This window comes from Nerophis ophidion, linkage group LG09 (genome assembly GCF_033978795.1).
Source record: "Nerophis ophidion isolate RoL-2023_Sa linkage group LG09, RoL_Noph_v1.0, whole genome shotgun sequence".
Classification (NCBI taxonomy): domain Eukaryota; kingdom Metazoa; phylum Chordata; class Actinopteri; order Syngnathiformes; family Syngnathidae; genus Nerophis; species Nerophis ophidion.
This window is the reverse complement of record NC_084619.1, coordinates 15,423,162-15,441,014: the sequence shown is the minus strand read 5'-3', so window position 1 is coordinate 15,441,014 and position 17,853 is coordinate 15,423,162. Positions and strand designations below refer to the sequence as shown.

General features: G+C 41.0%; 1 protein-coding gene across 4 annotated transcripts in view; it reads right to left on the bottom strand.

Moving 5' to 3' along the window:
* Window positions 1–15,980, bottom strand: part of LOC133559058 (collagen alpha-1(XIX) chain-like) — a 325,779-nt gene extending 309,799 nt beyond the window's left edge. For all 4 annotated transcript variants that reach the window (XM_061910394.1, XM_061910395.1, XM_061910396.1 and 1 more), the window contains exons 1-3: window positions 15,921–15,980; window positions 14,069–14,149; window positions 1,534–1,657 (exon numbers count right to left, since the gene is read on the bottom strand). In XM_061910394.1, coding sequence (XP_061766378.1) covers window positions 1,534–1,635 — 102 coding nt within the window. In that variant the 5' untranslated portion in view covers window positions 1,636–1,657; window positions 14,069–14,149; window positions 15,921–15,980. The remainder of the gene's footprint in view (window positions 1–1,533; window positions 1,658–14,068; window positions 14,150–15,920) is intronic.
* Window positions 15,981–17,853: the final 1,873 nt, after the last annotated feature.

Below are 17,853 nucleotides of genomic sequence, written 5' to 3'. Positions count from 1 at the left end.
GTCATACCAAAGACTATAAAAAAGGGACCTATTAGCTCCCTGCTTGGCACTCAGCATCAAGGGTTGGAATTGGGGGTTAAATCACCAAAAATTATTCCTGGGCGCTGGCACCACTGCTGCTCACTGCTCCCCTCACCTCCCAGGGGGTGATCAAGGGTGATGGGTCAAATGCAGAGAATAATTTCGCCACACCTAGCGTGTGTGTGACAATCACTGGTACTTTAACTTTATCTGACAACACAATGTCGCACATTTGAAGTGTTCCACATTTATATGAAATATGACATTTTATAATAAAAACCATCAGACATCTGCATAATAGGGTCTTATTCTACAAAACCAACTTTTCTTAACCGTTAGTTTTTGTTCTGTTATATTTGGGGTGCCCATAAGTCTTAAAAAAATGTAAATCAAACCATGGAAGCATGGTAGAGATACTTATAAAACAATCTTGCCTTCTTCCAAACGTTTGGAATTAGAGACTTTGTTGACATATTTTGTTTTACTTACGTCAGTGGATATCTTTACATATCTTACCATGAATTGATTAACGTGGACCCCGACTTAATCGGGTGTTACCATTTAGTGGTCAATTGTACGGAATGTGTACTGAACTGTGCAATCTACTAATAAAAGTTTCAATCAATCAATCAATCAATCTTAGAGGTTTAACCGAAGAGTTTTGCGAAAGTTCGCCATTTTAATCCAGTCGTAGCCCGATGTTCTATCCTCTTGTTGTGGGCAGACTGGCTCGTATATGCACATGCATGCTATAATCCTCCAACGTTGCCCATTCTAATAAAAAGTAGCGTTGAGTTCAAACTTTTACCTGTCAGCAGAGTCAATATGGAAGCGCTAAAAACTACAACATGGCTGACAATAGTAATATCATCTCTTTGATATAATTAGTAATTGGAAAAAAATATAAACTTTTTTAAAAAAGGCCTTTTAAACGACCAGAGGTAGCATAAGCTAGCCAAAGCTGTTGTATATTTTTTGGTTTGAAAATGTAACAGTAAGGCAAGTTGCACACACCCTCTTTAAATGTAATTTAAGAAGCTTTTTTTTCCCGTTTCATTGCTTCTACAAGTTGATAGGTATAGACACGCATGTAAATCCAAGACCCCCAAAAACTTGACTTTATTTCGGGGCAAGATTTTTTTAAAAATGACAAGATGGTGTCGCGGTGTGGAAACGGCCATCTGCTCAGTTCACAGAAGATTTGCAGCTTCCAGGTGTGAATTTGCATATTAATCTAAGCCTCATATTTGCAGCTGAAATAATAATTTAGAATTATGAAAAATTCATTACACAGTGCATGATGCGCCACACTCAAAGGATCAAGGAGCATTATTTGGTATTTACTGTTAGTTTACAGCTCGTCTTCAAAGGAGGAATAGGTTTTGGTATAATTGTCCTTTAACTGATCGTTAGGTGTGCGTAAGGGATGGTGTACGTCAATGTTGGCCTACAAAACAATAGACATTACAAGTCCTCAATTAGAGTCCCCTTGTTGGCTGGAATTGATTGTACCTTTTCAGCTGGGCAGTGACATCTGTCACTTGGGCTGTGTGGCTGCTGGCTGAGACAGCATTTGTGGGAGTTGGGCTGTAACCGTAGGGGGGGAGGTGCCATTAAATGTCTGCGGGTCTTCACACTGGATCAATAAAAAGAAAAAAAACCATCACATCGCAATTTAGACTTTTTGTTTCAGTTCCTACATATTACACAAAAAACATAGCCTAACCTCATTCAGAAACACTAATTATTGCATTATTAGTAGGGTCAAGTGAAGACTTGTAATTGGTCTGCCAGGCTGAAGATGTTAGCAGTGTTCACATTTTTTACCGATTATTGAAAAATGCATACCATATTTTTTCGGACTATAAGGCGCACTTAAAATCTTTTGCTTTTCTCAAAAATCTACGGAGCATCTTAAAAACCCGGTGCACCTAATGTATGTATTAATTGTGGTTGTGCTTACCAACCTTGAATCTATTTTATTTGGTACAAGGTGTAATAAGTGTGACCAGTAGATGGCAGTCCCACATAGAGATACATGTGCACTACAAGTTGACTTTTAAAACTGTTCAATAAATAACGCCAGCAAGTACCTGTAAGCAAGCAAGACCAAAACTTGTTTTATTGAGCATATAAAACATTACACACAGCGCTCAAAATCTGTCAAAATGTTTTAGTAGGACTTTGGTAAGCTACGGAGCCGTACAGTTAGGATAGGATAGGTCTTTATTGTCATTGCACAAGTACAACGAAACTTTGTTTTCAGCACAAACCTGTTCAAGATTAGACAAACAAACAGTGTACAATGTTACAAAACAAGAACGCCATAAAGGCGCCCCGTAAAAGATGGGAAAAGGTCAACGCTGGGGGAGGATGAGTAAAATAATTACAATCTAGACTGGGGCTCCTAAGGGGGCCCAGTCTGGAGTGGGAAAAAAACTCCATAGCAAAGCACACATACATATTACAACATACATCTCGAGATATCTAGCAACAGAGGGAAGGTAGTTCAAGGTCATGGTGGTAGGTCGCAGCTCTCAGGCGCTGACCATCCATTTATCACCCCTACGGGATTTGCGTTGAGGGCGTTAGGTTGTGTGTGTGTGTGCGTGTGTGTGTGTGTGTGTGTGTGTGTGTGTGTGTGTGTGTGTGTGTGTGTGTGTGTGTGTGTGCGAGTGCGAGCCCATAGTGTGTCTCTGTTCCGTGGCCTTGATGTATTGTGCAGTCGCTAGTCCAAAGTCAACAACAACAGGTGTGTGTCCATGAGAGACAAAAAAGGGAGTTTGTTGTGTCTTCACAGCACCGTCCTTCGGGAGAGTCTCGAAGCCAGGGAAACAATCCGAGTTAGAATGATTTGTATGCGAGTGAATAAAATTTGCTTTTCACCCTAAATTGTCTATGACTGGTCCTCAAACCTGCGGGGTAGACAGTCCGATGTAATCCACAGTTCTTCCCGCATCCTCCAATCATTTGGGGTACTTTGAAGACTGCCAGCAACTTCCAATTTGTCGACAAACCAGAGCAACGCTTACTTCAATCAGCTGATGTCCTGTTGTCATAATTCCGAATAGGTGGAAATCTTCACGTTCTCGACAGAAAAGGGTCGCCAGGCACGCGGCCCTCCTTCTCCCAAGGGTCCGTCGTGTGTCCAGCAACAACCGCTTCGTCACGACAGCAGGTTCCCCCTTGATGGATTGTCGGCGCATTACGGCTACCGTAGTAAATTTAAGGGTATTATAATGGTGTGTATTTAAGATCCTCAAAGTGGCACCTGTTAGGAGACATTATCCGGTGTTTTGTTTCACAATATTATGCAAAACCAACTTTTCTTACCCACTGGTACCTGCTGAAGTGTAGTTGCGATCTGCATAAGTCCCCAAAAATTTGAGCTTGTTTGCCATTGTAGTCCCCATCATAGTCAATGAGCTCCTTCTTTTTCTCTATCGTCTTGTGCATTCATCATCTAATGTTGCGTATTTTAATACAAAATAGACCTTTAGAGGCCGAGGGGGCTGCTGGAGTCCATCCCAGCTGCACAGTTCAAACTTATATCTGTCAGTAGACTCGCTATGGAAACGCTAAAACACAACCGGTACAACAATGATAGCGGGGAGAAGACTTTTTCGAAGTCGAGCCACGTAAACTGCATGGTCAGATGACCAACTCTGAATTTTTTGTTGAATCCGATCTTTTTAGTGGCCGTTCACATTTCAAACAAAACCCTGATTTCTAATGTTAATGCAGTCTGACCCACATGCGGACAATATGGAATTAATTATTTACAAAAGTAAACAGCTTTCACTGAAGCATTTTTGGCAGTTTCAAAGTTTTTGTACAATCACAGTCAACATTTTCTGAACGAAATTATTGCACATAGCAGAAGATTAAGAAGGAAGATGACAAGTATTTTGCCTTTCGCAGTTTTACAGGATATTTTGCTTCGATGTCTGCTTTAAGTGCGTGTCAGTAGGAGATAAGAGTAGTGAAACATTCATGTGAGTTCCTAAAACATTTTCACCGTTGTCAACTATTTATTTGTCAACCACCTATTTTAGCGGATAAATATGACGTCTATCGCTTTTTGATGACGTTCTGGTCGGATGAATGCCACCTGAGCGCAGAAGCGTTCACATTGCATATCTATTTGTTTATTTCCACATACGGAAGTGTTATGAACATTCAGAATTGCACTGTTCACACAGACATGAAAAAATCCGATACATGACGCATATGGGCAAACAAATTAGATTTGACCTGCAGTGTGAACGAGACCTAAGATCGTCCACAAAATGGCGCATCCTCAAGCGGCTTGAAGATGGTCTGTAAAACATAATCTATGCATAGAACCGGTGTGCCCAATACGGTAGTTAATTATGGGAACAATATGACCCTGCAACTGTTTTCCATGATTTCCTATTGGAAGTTGTTGATAACAGCATCACATACAACAGATTGTGTTCAAACATTAGTTTCGACTGTAAAACCGATAGTCTGACATCAGTCTACAAATAATTTATTTGACTGGCGCTGTGCTTTCTGCAGGCTTCTGATTGACTAAAATGAGGTTATACTTACAAGTTACAAAACCAAAATGTACTTTGTGAGGTCAATATATCCAAAGCAATGTATGTCTACTAGGAGTGGGAAGCTTAGGGCTCTTCTATAACCACGGAATGCCCAAACATTTTTGCCCAATCACCTGACCGTCAGCACATAGCTCAAAGAGGTGTGTTGTAGCCACTCTAATTTCCTCTTGTTAGCTTGTTTAGTCTCCGTTGTAACGCAATTGTTGAAGTGTCTAAAGCCCTCATTTTTTGTTCTTTCACTACTTTACATTCAAGCTAGTGAAGTGATTTAATTAACTCTTATTATGTTCTACATATGGTGAATGTTTATATTGACCTTGGAGAAAGCAAACCACAAAGACTAAATAATTAGTGGTATTTCAGTTTGAGCACATAATTACAAAGCCCGTTTCCATATGAGTTGAGAAATTGTGTTAGATGTAAATATAAACAGAATACAATGATTTGCAAATCCTTTTCGACCCATATTCAGTTGAATGCACTACAAAGACAAGATATTTGATGTTCAAACTCATAAACTTTATTTTTTTTTGCAAATAATAATTAACTTAGAATTTCATGGCTGCAACACGTGCCAAAGTAGTTGGGAAAGGGCATGTTTACCACTGTGTTACCACCTTTTCTTTTAACAACACTCAAACGTTTGGGAACTGAGGAAACTAATTTTTGAAGCTTTGAAAGTGGAATTTTTTCCCATTCTTGTTTTATGTTGAGCTTCAGTCGTTCAATAGTCCGGGGTCTCCGCTGTCGTATTTTACGCTTCATAATGCGCCACACATTTTCGATGGGAGACAGGTCTGGACTGCAGGCGGGCCAGGAAAGTACCCGCACTCTTTTTTTACGAGGCCACGCTGTTTTAACACTTGTCCTGCTGAAATAAGCAGAGGCGTCCATGATCACGTTGTTTGGATGACAACATATGTTGCTCCAAAACCTGTATGGACCATTCAGCATTAATGGTGCCTTCACAGATTTTTAAGTTACCCATGCCTTAGGCACTAATACACCCCCATACCATCACAGATGCTGGCTTTGGAACTTTGCGCCTATAACAATCCGAATGGTTATTTTCCTTTTTGTTCTGGAGGACACCACGTCCACAGTTTCCAAATATACTTTGAAATGTGGACTTGTCAGACCACAGAACACTTTTCCACTTTGCATCAGTCCATCTTAGATGAGCTCGGGCCCAGCCAAGCCGGCGGCATTTCAGGATATTTTCGATAAATTGGTTTGGCTTTGCATAGTAGAGTTTTAACTTGCACTTACAGATGTAGCAACCAACTGTAATTATTGACAGTGAGTTTTATCAAATGTTCCTGAGCCCATGTGGGGATATCCTTTACAGACTGATGTTTTTTGATGCAGTACCGCCTGAGGGATCAAAAGTCCGTAATATCATCGCTTACGTGCAGTGATTTCTCCAGATTCTCTGAACTTTTTGATGATTTTACAGACCGTATATGGTAAAATCCCTAATTTACTTGCAATAGCTCGTTGAGAAATGTTGTTCTAAAACTGTTCGACAATTTGCTTACAAAGTGGTGACCCTCGCCCCATCCTTGTTTGTGAATTACTTAGCATTTCATGGAAGCTGCTTTTTTACCCAATCAGGGCACCCAACTGTTCCCAATTAGCCTGCACACCTGTGGGATGTTCCATATAAGTGTTTGATGAGCATTCCTCAACTTTATCAGTATTTATCGCCACCTTTCCCAACTTCTTTGTCACGTGTTGCTGGCATCAAATTCTAAAGTTAATGATTATTTGCAAAAAAAAAAACATTTATCAGTTTGAACATCAAATATGTTGTCTTTGTATCATATTCAACTGAATATGGGTTGAAAATGGTTTGCAAATCATTGTATTCCGTTTATATTTACATCTAACACAATTTCCCAACTCATATGGAAATAGGGTTTGTAGATAAGTCCCCTTAGTTTGATATTCGCAGGTGGATTGGATCACTTCTCTTAGGAAAAGTGGCTCTAATTGGGACTTCGGAATGCAAAAGTGACAACCATATCCTTGAGAAAAGACTACCTGTCGGGCTCAATGCCAACATTTGAGTTGTGACCTAAATCAGTTGTTTTCCAGAAACTTACACACCAACATCTCCTTTTATGCTCTGGATGCGCACTCCTGACTTAACACACACACCCAGACACAGACAGGAGGAATATAACAACTGATGGTTTGGCCTCTCCGGGTTAGGAGTCCTTAATTTTTTTGACCTAGGCTCCTCCGGGTACTGCAGACCTGTTTAATGACACTCGCTTGTAATAAAGAAACTTGTTGTTCAACAAAGTGTCTCCATCGTCTCTTTTGTTCCAGCCACACTGCCTTGTTTCCCTCCTGCCCGGCAGGGGGGTGACAAGACCAGAAATACACATTACTAGTTTAGCGGTTAGCGTGGCTTCTCAACCCCTCCTGCTGTGTTTTGCTTAATGTGTGTTCTCGTTAGTTCCACATTATATAAAAGTCTGTATTACTTTATTTAACATACAGTCAACCCTTGATTTTCATGGAAACAATTTCCACGAAGAAGGATTATTATTAACAAATCAACTATCTTCATATTTAAAGCATTAAAACACTGTTTAAGACCTTCTAAATATGTTTTTTTTTTTTACAGTATTAGAGTCTGCTAAACAAGGAATACCACCCATATAGTCAGCTTTATCTTTGTGTTCTACTGTAGATTACAACACAGGATCCCATCCATCCATTCTTCTACCGCTTATTCCATTTTTGGGTCGCGGGGGGCGCTGGCGCCTATCTCAGCTACAATCGGGCGGAAGGCGGGGTACACCCTGGACAAGTCGCCAACTCATCGCAGGGCCGACACAGATAGACAGACAACATTCACACTCACACACTAGGGCCAATTTAGTGTTGCCAATCAACCTATCCCCAGGTGCATGTCTTTGGAAGTGGGAGGAAGCCGGAGTACCCGGAGGGAACCCACGCATTCACGGGGAGAACATGCAAACTCCACACAGAAAGATCCCGTGCCTGGATTTGAACCCAGGACTGCAGGAACTTCGTATTGTGAGGCAGACGCACTAACCCCTCTGCCACCGTGAAGCCCCAACACAGGATCCCTAAAGCATAATTACTTTTGCCGTTGCCCGGCCACTAAAACACAGGCCTGACTTGGAAATACTTTGTCATGTCCTGGATAATTCCTATAAGTTAGAACTGGACTATAATCGTCTCAATGCTCATTAGCTGTGATGTCAGCCTTCTGTGTTAGCATTGCATGTCTGCGTTGTTATCCCACATCCCTCAAGCCAAAGCTGAGTTATTGATGTCAAGATAAAGTGCATCAAAAGAGTCTCTCCCCACATTGGCCAGACAGCTGTTGATAGGCAGCGATGTGTCAGTTAGCATGATGTGCGACGCCAAACGTCCGATGTGACGTCCAGCTGATGATGTTCGATATCGCTCATGTCAAAGTCCTCCCAAAGTGGAGACGTGATATTGATGAGGTAGTCCATCAAAAAGTTGTTTTGCCAAAAGTTGGTCAACTTGAGATTGTTGCAGTAAAGACGAGCAGAGTTGACCCTTAACCCGCCTGGTGAATAACTATCGATCACTACATCATAATGCTAAAATAAAATAAGCCATACGGTGCACTATTAACACATAAATCCAACCTGATATAACACTTCATTTTGGCCAAAATCATGTACAAAATGGTAAAAAAAAATTGTTTTAAAAACTAAGTATTTTTTAGTTTTTAAATCCGCAATATAATTTTGAAGCCGAATGTAGAGAGGCACGTCTGCACTTAAATATTGGATGTTTACATGTTTGTCCATTGATTCAGCATTATCCAAGTCCCACTCGTGATACATCCATCCATCCATCCATTTTCTACCGCTTATTCCCTTTCGGGGTCGCGGGGGGCGCCGGCGCCTATCTCAGCTACAATCGGGCGGAAGGCGGGGTACACCCTGGACAAGTCGCCACCTCATCGCAGGGCCAACACAGATAGACAGACAACATTCACACTCACATTCACACACTGGGGCCAATTTAATGTTGCAAATCAACCTATCCCCAGGTGCATGTCTTTGGAAGTGGGAGGAAGCCGGAGTACCCGGAGGGAACCCACGCATTCACGGGGAGAACATGCAAACTCCACACAGAAAGATCCCGAGCCTGGATCTGAACCCAGGACTGCAGGACCTTCGTATTGTGAGGCAGACCCACTAACCCCTCTGCCACCGTGAAGCCACTCGTGATACATCTAAGAATTAATTATCTCCCCCACAACTATTATGTGCATATAAGGCCTCATCTACTAAGATCCAAATACTACGTGTTAAACAGCATGTGCAAACTATAACATTTACCATGAAATGATTAACGTAGTTGAAAAACTTATTTGGGTATTACTATTTAGTGGTCAATGCAAATCAAATATGTACTGTACTGTGCAATCTACTAATAAAAGTTTCAATCAATCAATCAATGTGTGTACAAATAGTGTAATCTACTATGACTTGTTTAAATCAGGTTTTTGCTTGTACTTTAAGCGGCATTCACCATGCAAATTCATGTTGTCTTACTCCTAATGGGGACGGCGTGGCGCGGTGGGGGAGAGGCCGTGCGCAACCCGAGGGTCCCTGGTTCAATCCCCACCTAGTACCAACCTTGTCATGTCTGTTGTGTCCTGAGCAAGATCACTTCACCCTTGCTCCTGATGACTGCTGGTTAGCGCCTTGCATGGCAGCTCCCTCCATCAGTGTGTGAATGTGTGTGTGAATGAGTAAATGTGGAAGTAGTGTCAAAGCGCTTTGAGTACCTTGAAGGTAGAAAAGCGCTATAAAAGTACAACCCATTTATAATTTCTACCTGTGGCGTTTGCTATGTTTTGGAACATGCAGCAGACCATTATGTACCACCTTTTCTGGGCATTGTAGAGGCAGTCCTGCAGTGCATTTACAATGGAACCCACTTTTTTAGCGTGCGCTCATGGAATGTGGTGGCGCTAACTGCGCGCGTGCACCGACATGGGATTGTTCCAGATGCAAGAAAATGCACAATGCAATAAGTTTGTTTCATATAATTCAAAAACACAAATAAAAAATGTGAGCAGCCATTAAAACGCATCAATTGAATTCGTTTTAATCAGCCCCTTAAGCCATCCAGCAGCTATGAAATTATAAAATGATATTGCCGAATAGACAATATAACATTTCTATTTTTGACAAGCCATATATGTTGACAATCATAAGTACAACGGTACAACAGTTTTAGTTTTGATAAATCACACTTTGTCCGCAAAATAATTACATTTGCATTTTCATCTCCCAGTATTGAAGGTGGTCTGATAATCAGCATATTTTAAGTATATTCATGAAGACAGATTCTGAATCATCAGTATCAAACTAAGAGTTTTATCTCGGGCTGCCCTCAAAGAGCTGCTTGTAACTACGACACACATATAATATAACAACATTAACGTAAAGTATAATTGCCTCATGATGTTAAATAATTACTCCTTCGTTTAATTATTATCATAGTTAACCAAAACAAAGATTGTAAACATGCTCTGGCATCACAAGTCAAGGTTACAAACAGATTCAGCTATAGAATAATTGATTAATTTATAGAAAGTTACATTGAGCAGAAAAATGTTAATTGACTAGCTTGAAACAATATTTGGTTATGAACTGCAGTTGCATGGAGTAAAAACATTTTTTCTGTTAAAATTGAAAAAGCTATAGCAAAACAGTTGTTGGTGTGGCTTATGCAGCCTTTTGAGACACTTGGATATATAAATAAACATTGATTGATTGATTGATTGAAGTTCGTTATTTCAAAGCTTTCGCAGGTCAAATAAAATGATTTGGCGCGCCAGATGTGGCCCTCGGGGGCCTTCAGTTTGTGTGCTAAACGAAGTAAGCTCCTTATTGTGCTCACTTAAAAGACAATCCTTCACGCACAAATCTTAGTAGCTTTGAGTATGCAATCAAGTTTGCATGTGTTTTAATTAGGGCTGTCACAGTTAACGCGATATTGACGCATTATCTATAAATTTAAATAATGGCACACATTTTTTTAACGCACACGTGTCCTTTTTGATCCTCGGGCCGTGCCGTAGCTTGGCTGCAGTTCTCCGGTTAGTATTGAGCTGGCAGCAAGGAAATAGCGAGCAGAAATTAGCCCAAAAAAAAAGAGCAAATTATGGAAAGATAAGGTTCAGAGACATGGCGAGTTTTTTTCCCTACAAAAATAACATTTTCGCAACGCAAGAAAAGATGACATCCCTGTAGCAAATGCCTGCTGTGCGTGTCGTTCAGAGGTGGGTGGTGGTTCACTTCCGTGTTCAGATTATTGTTAAAGTGCAGTGATTACATATCATTTAGATTGTTACTGTGACTGATTTAGTAAGAAAGATGGTACAGAATCTCAAGAAAAATGAAAGCAGACTGTCAGGCTTGCCCCTGACAATTTGTTTGTGTTTTAGTTTTTCCTCTGTGTGTTTAGTATTGCCTGTCCTTAGTTCCTGTCAGCACTCTTGTTTTGGTTCAGCTTCCTGTTTGTCTCCCTGAGTGCTTTGTTTCCCCTCAGCTGCGGCTGATTGGCACCTGGCAACACCTGGTGTCAATCAGCCCGCTCCTATTTGCACCTGCTTGGTTTTCCAGTCAGTGCTGGATTATTGTCTTGTCGATGTCACGTATTGCATGTCGCTCTTGTGATATATTATCATCGCTCCTGTCGTGTCCTATCTTGTCTTGTCTATGCAGCGTTGCGGTAAGCTATGTTAGATTGCGGTTTTTAGCTTACTGCTTTTTGTTCCCTGCTTCCAAGTTTGTTTTTATATAACATGTATGACTTCTGTGACAGTTTGACCCCACACTGTCCCTGTTTGACCTTCTCAAACCATGCACATTTTTTTTAGTCAGTGGAAAGCCTGCTCAACAAACAATTTGTAAGCTGTCACTCACCATGGCTCTGCATGTCCGGCTAAAAGAGTCAGGGTGGGGCTGAAGGCTTTATGTAGGTGAGCACACCTGCTTTGACTAATTAGGCCTAATTTGGGCCAAACCATGATTGTCAGGAGCTGGGTGTTGCTGAAGGACACTGGACATTTGAAAATTGTTGTCTAAACCTGAATACACTGTGGACTAAAGTGAATGCTTTAAAAATACAAAAGTACTATGTGAATACTTTTTAGACATCTGATGGTTGTTTATGGTTAAATTTACAAAAGAACTGTTTTCTTCATTCCCCCTGTCAAATTGGTCCCAGCTAGTGGGCGGGGCTATGGGCTATTTAAGTGGGGAAAATGCCATTTTTCTGCCAGTCTGCCAGAGGAGGTTCTCTGTCCTGACCAAGAGTTTTGGTCTTCATACATCAAACTACTGAGGTGATTATTTTGATGATGAGATTATGTTGTGATGTAACCGGTTTGTTGATTGCTAATTTATTTTGCTAAATCTGTTTTGTCATTTAATTCTTTACTTTGATATATTTGATGTTTGACCTTTTGATTGTAAATATATGTATTGTGATATTATGGATGATTTATATTTTGATTATTTTTAATATGCTTATTTTGATTAATTATACATAGGCCTATTTACCGCATGCAACTTTGAAAAATATTTAGATTATTAATGTACTATATATAATATTTATTACTGTTACAGATTGTTGGTGCTTTGTCTTCCTGTTTTGTTCACCTCTTGACACTTTGGGATTTAAATAAATGTTTGTAAACTGTTGCCAACTGCGTGACTTGCCATTCTTGATTTGAAGTCTGGTTTGCAAAGGTTACATTACCTTTACCCGAGGCGGGGTGTGACAACTTCTGTTTCCTGCTTTATCTTGCTAACTTCCATGCTAAGTTCATTTTTGTTTTCTAGCTCTCATGCTAGCTCTTTTAGTTTGTTATCCGCCCACGTGCGTGCTTTTTGTTGTACCCCTGTGGTTTGTTCTTGTTGTAGTATTTTTATTAAATCACGTTTTCCTGCATAATGCCTCCCTCCATCTCTGCATCTTGGGGTTCGACAACAACAAACACTGACACAGACAGTTGATCAGACATCAAAACATGTCAAGACAATTTCTCACACCAATCACACACTTTCCTGCCTAAAATACAAATAAAAAATAAAAGCGCTATGCTTAACATCCAGTTTAACTATCCATCCATCATCTTCCGCTTATCCGAGGTCGGGTCGCGGGGGCAGCAGCCTAAGCAGGGAAGCCCAGACTTCCCTCTCCCCCGCCACTTCGTCTAACTCTTCCCGGGGGATCCCGAGGCGTTCCCAGGCCAGCCGGGAGACGTAGTCTTCCCAACGTGTCCTGGGTCTTCCCCGTGGCCTCCTAACTGTTGGACGTGCCCTAAACACCTCCCTAGGGAGGTGTTCAGGTGGCATCCTGACCAGATGCCCGAGCCACCTCATCTGGCTTCTCTCGATGTGGAGAAGCAGCGGCTTTACTTTGAGTTCCTCCCGGATGACAGAGCTCCTCAACCTATCTCTAAGGGAGAGCCCCGCCACCCTGCGGAGGAAACTCATTTCGGCCGCTTGTACCTGTGATCTTATCCTTTCGGTCATGACCCAAAGCTCATGACCATAGGTGAGGATGGGAATGTAGATTGACCGGTAAATTGAGAGCTTTACCTTCCGGCTCAGGTCCTTAACCACAACGGATCGATACAACGTCCGCATTACTGAAGACGCCGCACCGATCCGCCTGTCGATCTCACGATCCATTCTTCCCCCACTCGTGAACACGACTCCTAGGTACTTTAACTCCTCCACTTGGGGCAGGGTCTCCTCCGCAACCCGGAGATGGCACTACACCCTTTTCTGGGCGAGAACCATGGACTCGGACTTGGAGATGCTGATTCTCATCCCGGTCGCTTCACACTCGGCTGCGAACCGTTCCAGTGAGAGCTGAAGATCCCGGCCAGATGAAGCCCTCAGGACCACATCATCTGCAAAAAGCAGAGACCTAATCCCGCGGCCACCAAACCGGAACCCCTCAACGCCTTAACTGCGCCTTGAAATTTAACTACTTTGACAAAATGAAAATGTCTTACATTACGATCATTCTTTGTCAAAGATGTTTTGAAATGGTATTCTGTGATATTTGCACCTAAAAAATTCTAGCAGGTCAGTTGAGGAATGGGGGGCTGGGGAAACATCTATCTGCGATTAATTGCGACTAATTTTGACATAACTATGAACAAAATGCGATTAATCACGAGAAATATTTTAATGGTTTGATAAACTACAAGCAAATCTTTTAGTAGATCAGGCCCACAGACATCTTAAGGTACAGCATACTGATTCCTCTGTCAGTTAATTTGTAGCTAACTGCACAAACTGAAGTCGGCTGGGATAGGCTCCAGCTCACCTATGACCCTAGTATGGACAAGCGCTATAGAAAATGGATGTACAAAGTACGGACATGACACATTGAAAACTGTTTACCTTTCGCTCCAGTATCTCACAGCATGTTTCCATCTCCACTATGTAAGGGTCGCAGTAGATGAGAATTTGTTTGAGTTCAACCTATGGACAAAGTACAATGAAACATGACGGGAAATTATTAATTATCCAATTCCTTAGTCACTGTGTCCAAAAATGTTCTTCCACTTCCACAACCCTGAACTGCAGCTTATTAGGAGGCAAATTTGAGCATTTCTATTTTGGTAATATGCTGACTCATTTTTTTGTTTATTTTACATAGGAAGTGGATCTAAAGGTCAGCTTTTCAATTCAAGTCTAAGGCTGTTTAAGCTGATTGGCAGAGCTGACCTTCAGTTTTTTTGTTTAGTTTTTTTAAAAGGGACCTATGATGAATTTTGTCTTTTCTTGCACATAAATATTGTTACAATGTTCCATACAATGCCAAAGTGACAAATTAAATCATTAGGTTTGGGCATTTTGGCGTGAGCTTGCCTCGTTTAACAGGGTTTTGCAGTCTGCTACGTTCTGATGGGGGTATCTATAAAGTTTATGAAATGTGTTATTGACCGTTTCAAACAGCTCAATTTTTGTTTCATCTGACATCACATGGACAATGATAATACCTTCTGGAGGAAAGTTCTGTGGTCAGATGAAACAAAAATTGAGGTGTTTGGCCACAATACCCAGCAATATGTTTGGAGGAGAAAAGGTGAGGCCTTTAATCCTACGGACACCATCCCTACCGTCAAGTATGGTGGTGGTATTATTATGCTCTGGGCCTGTTTTGCTGCCAATGGAACTGGTGTGTTACAGAGAGTAAATGGAACAATGAAAAAGGAAAATTACCTCTAAAATCATCAGCCCTGCGGTTGCGGTTTGGGCGCAGTTGGGTGTTCCAATAGGACAATGACCCCAAACACACGTCAAAAGTAGTAAAGGAATGGCTAAATCGAGCTAGAATTAAGGTTTTAGAATGGCCTTCCCAAAGTCCTGACTTAAAAATGTGGACAATGCTGAAGAAACAAGTCCATGTCAGAAAAACAACAAATTCAGCTGAACGGCACCAATCTTGTCAAGAGGAGTGGTCAATAATTCAAACAGAAGCTTGCCAGAAGTCTGTGGATGGCTACCAAAAGCGCCTTATTGCAGTGAAACTTGCCAAAGGACATATAACCAAATATTAACATTGCTGTATGTATACTTTTGACCCAACAGATTTGGTCACATTCTCAGTAGACAAAAAATAAATTCATAAAAGAACCAAACTTCATGAATGTTTTTTGGTGACCAACAAGTATGTGCTCCAATCACTATCACAAAAAGTTGTAGAAATTATTGGAAACTCAAGACAGCCATGACATTATGTTCTATACAAGTGTATGTAAATTATTGACCACGACTGTATATCATTACTTTTTAATATATTAAAATGTATTTTAATTTAGGACTGCGTAATTGTATGTACACTTATTTCTCATTAGTTGTTATGACTTCCTTCAATTGCAATGTATTTGAATCATAAATATCTATTAATCAGCCTGACCGAAGCCTTGATAATACATTTTATTATTAACACATGCTTTCGGATCATTTGACAAAGTTGTAAAATGTATTTAGGTCAGATATAATTATTGAATCGAATTTAAATCAGGAGTAAGATGACTAATTCAGTGCTAATATTTTAGTGGGCCCCAGTTCCCTCTGTAGTGGAAAAATCGGGCCCCAAGGTCAAAAAGGTTAAGAATCCCTGATCGAGACCGGGTGGAAGTGTTTAAAATATAGATTGAAATCATCATAGGTCCCTTTCCTGTCTAGAAAAGCTTCAAATATCATCCAAGAAGTCACAGTAAGAAATTGTAATTGCCGCACGTACATCCACCGGCCGTCCATCCTCTATTCTGGTGGTGATGAGTGCACGCCCACTGTGGTCAACGGCATCTCTCTCGCCAGTCAGCCTCCTTTCTATTAGCCTGCAGTCCATGTAAACGGAGACGATGTTGCTCTGCACAGAAAAGCTCAGCTTGTGCCACTGCCGATCAAACAGGTTGTGTAGGTCACGGCTCTTAAACGTGTAGCGGAGCACGTTGTTCAGCAGGCCCCGCGCGGAGAACTCCACCGCCTTCCTGCCGCCGTCAACGACAATTGACACCTACGGGAGCAAAGACACAAAAATATACGTCCAGCCACACAGTAACAGCTCCAAACTCAATTACCCATGAGGTGATTCGATTCAGAATTTGGTCAAACTTTGCAGGAATATGTCAAGTTGTATTTTCAACTTGCGTCAGATGTTTACACAACGCACGGGAGTACCAAGAAGCAGAGCTCATTTAATCCTACCCTCTTTACCATGTCTCAGCAGTTACTGTGTTGACCAGCGTCCCGAAACGAATTGTGTTTGACCTCTGAGGTTCCACGATGTATGTGTAATACTGACTTTGACAAGGGGATGAAAACCCACAGTGGGGGACCCACCTGAGTGTCTCCAGCCTGGTCGAATATCTGCCATAGATACCAGCGCTCTTTTTTTGTAGTTCTTCTCACACGGAAGATGGTGACCAGGGAGTATTCACCTGGCAACCCGTTTGGGAAGATTTGCCTTTAAAAAAACAAAAACAAAAAGACAGATATTTGAAAATAGAGCGAAAACATAATTTGAGATATATATACACCATATTTCCTTGAATTGCCGCCGGGGCGCTAATTAATTTAAAACCTCTTCTCACTCCTGCGCTTACCAAAGACATGCGGTAAAAGTAAGCATGCGCTAATTATTTTAAAACCTATTCTCACTCCGGCACTTACCAAAGGCATGCAGTAAAAATTTGAGTGGGATGTAAGCTTGGACCTTCAATCCTACTGAATAGCTCTTAATCTTCTTCACTTTATGCGATTTCAAATTACCGGAACCGAAATCAGCCTCCTCCATTTTGAAAATGATGACAGGGGAAGTTTCACTCGTTACGTCACAAGTTTGACCCGGCGGTAATACTAAGCATGCGCCAATTATTTTGCGAAGCGAGTTTGACCCGGCAGTAATTCAAGGCAGGCGCATACTATATGCCCTGCGACAATTCAATGTATATATATATGCATATATATATGTATGTATATATATATATATATATATATATATATATATATATATATATATGCATATATATATGTATGTATGTATATATATATATATATATATATATATATATATATATATATATATATATGATTGAGGGAACACCTCATGAAACAGTTCTGTAGAGATGAAGTAGTCTTGTGATTTATCCCACACCTACATATTGCGCTATACCACGGTATCGAGCACTATTCTCTGGATAATCCAATCAAGATATATATATATATATACACAAACACACACTAGGTTTGTACGGTATAATGGTATTATTATAGTACTGCAATACTAATGAATCATATTCGGTACTATACTGCCTCTAAAAAGTACCGGTCCACCCCACCGCCCTGGGTCGTCGTCACGTCGTGTCATTATTGGTTTACAAGGAGAGGCGCATATTCGGCAGGGCACAATCACTGAGTACTTACAAGCAGAAACAGTGTGTAGACAGAAAAGGGAGAACGGACACATTTTGGCTTGAAAATTAAAGATAAAAGGTGAAGTTATAACACTGAAATGCCCTCAGGAAGAGGTTCTTTAAGGCATGGTTGGCTAGCTCGCGGCTAACTTCTGTCGGCAGTGTTTTAGCTACTTCTAAATCACTAATCCTCGCCTCCCTGACGACAAATAAAGTACATTTCTTAAAAATGTCATCCCTGCAGGACGAGGAATAGCT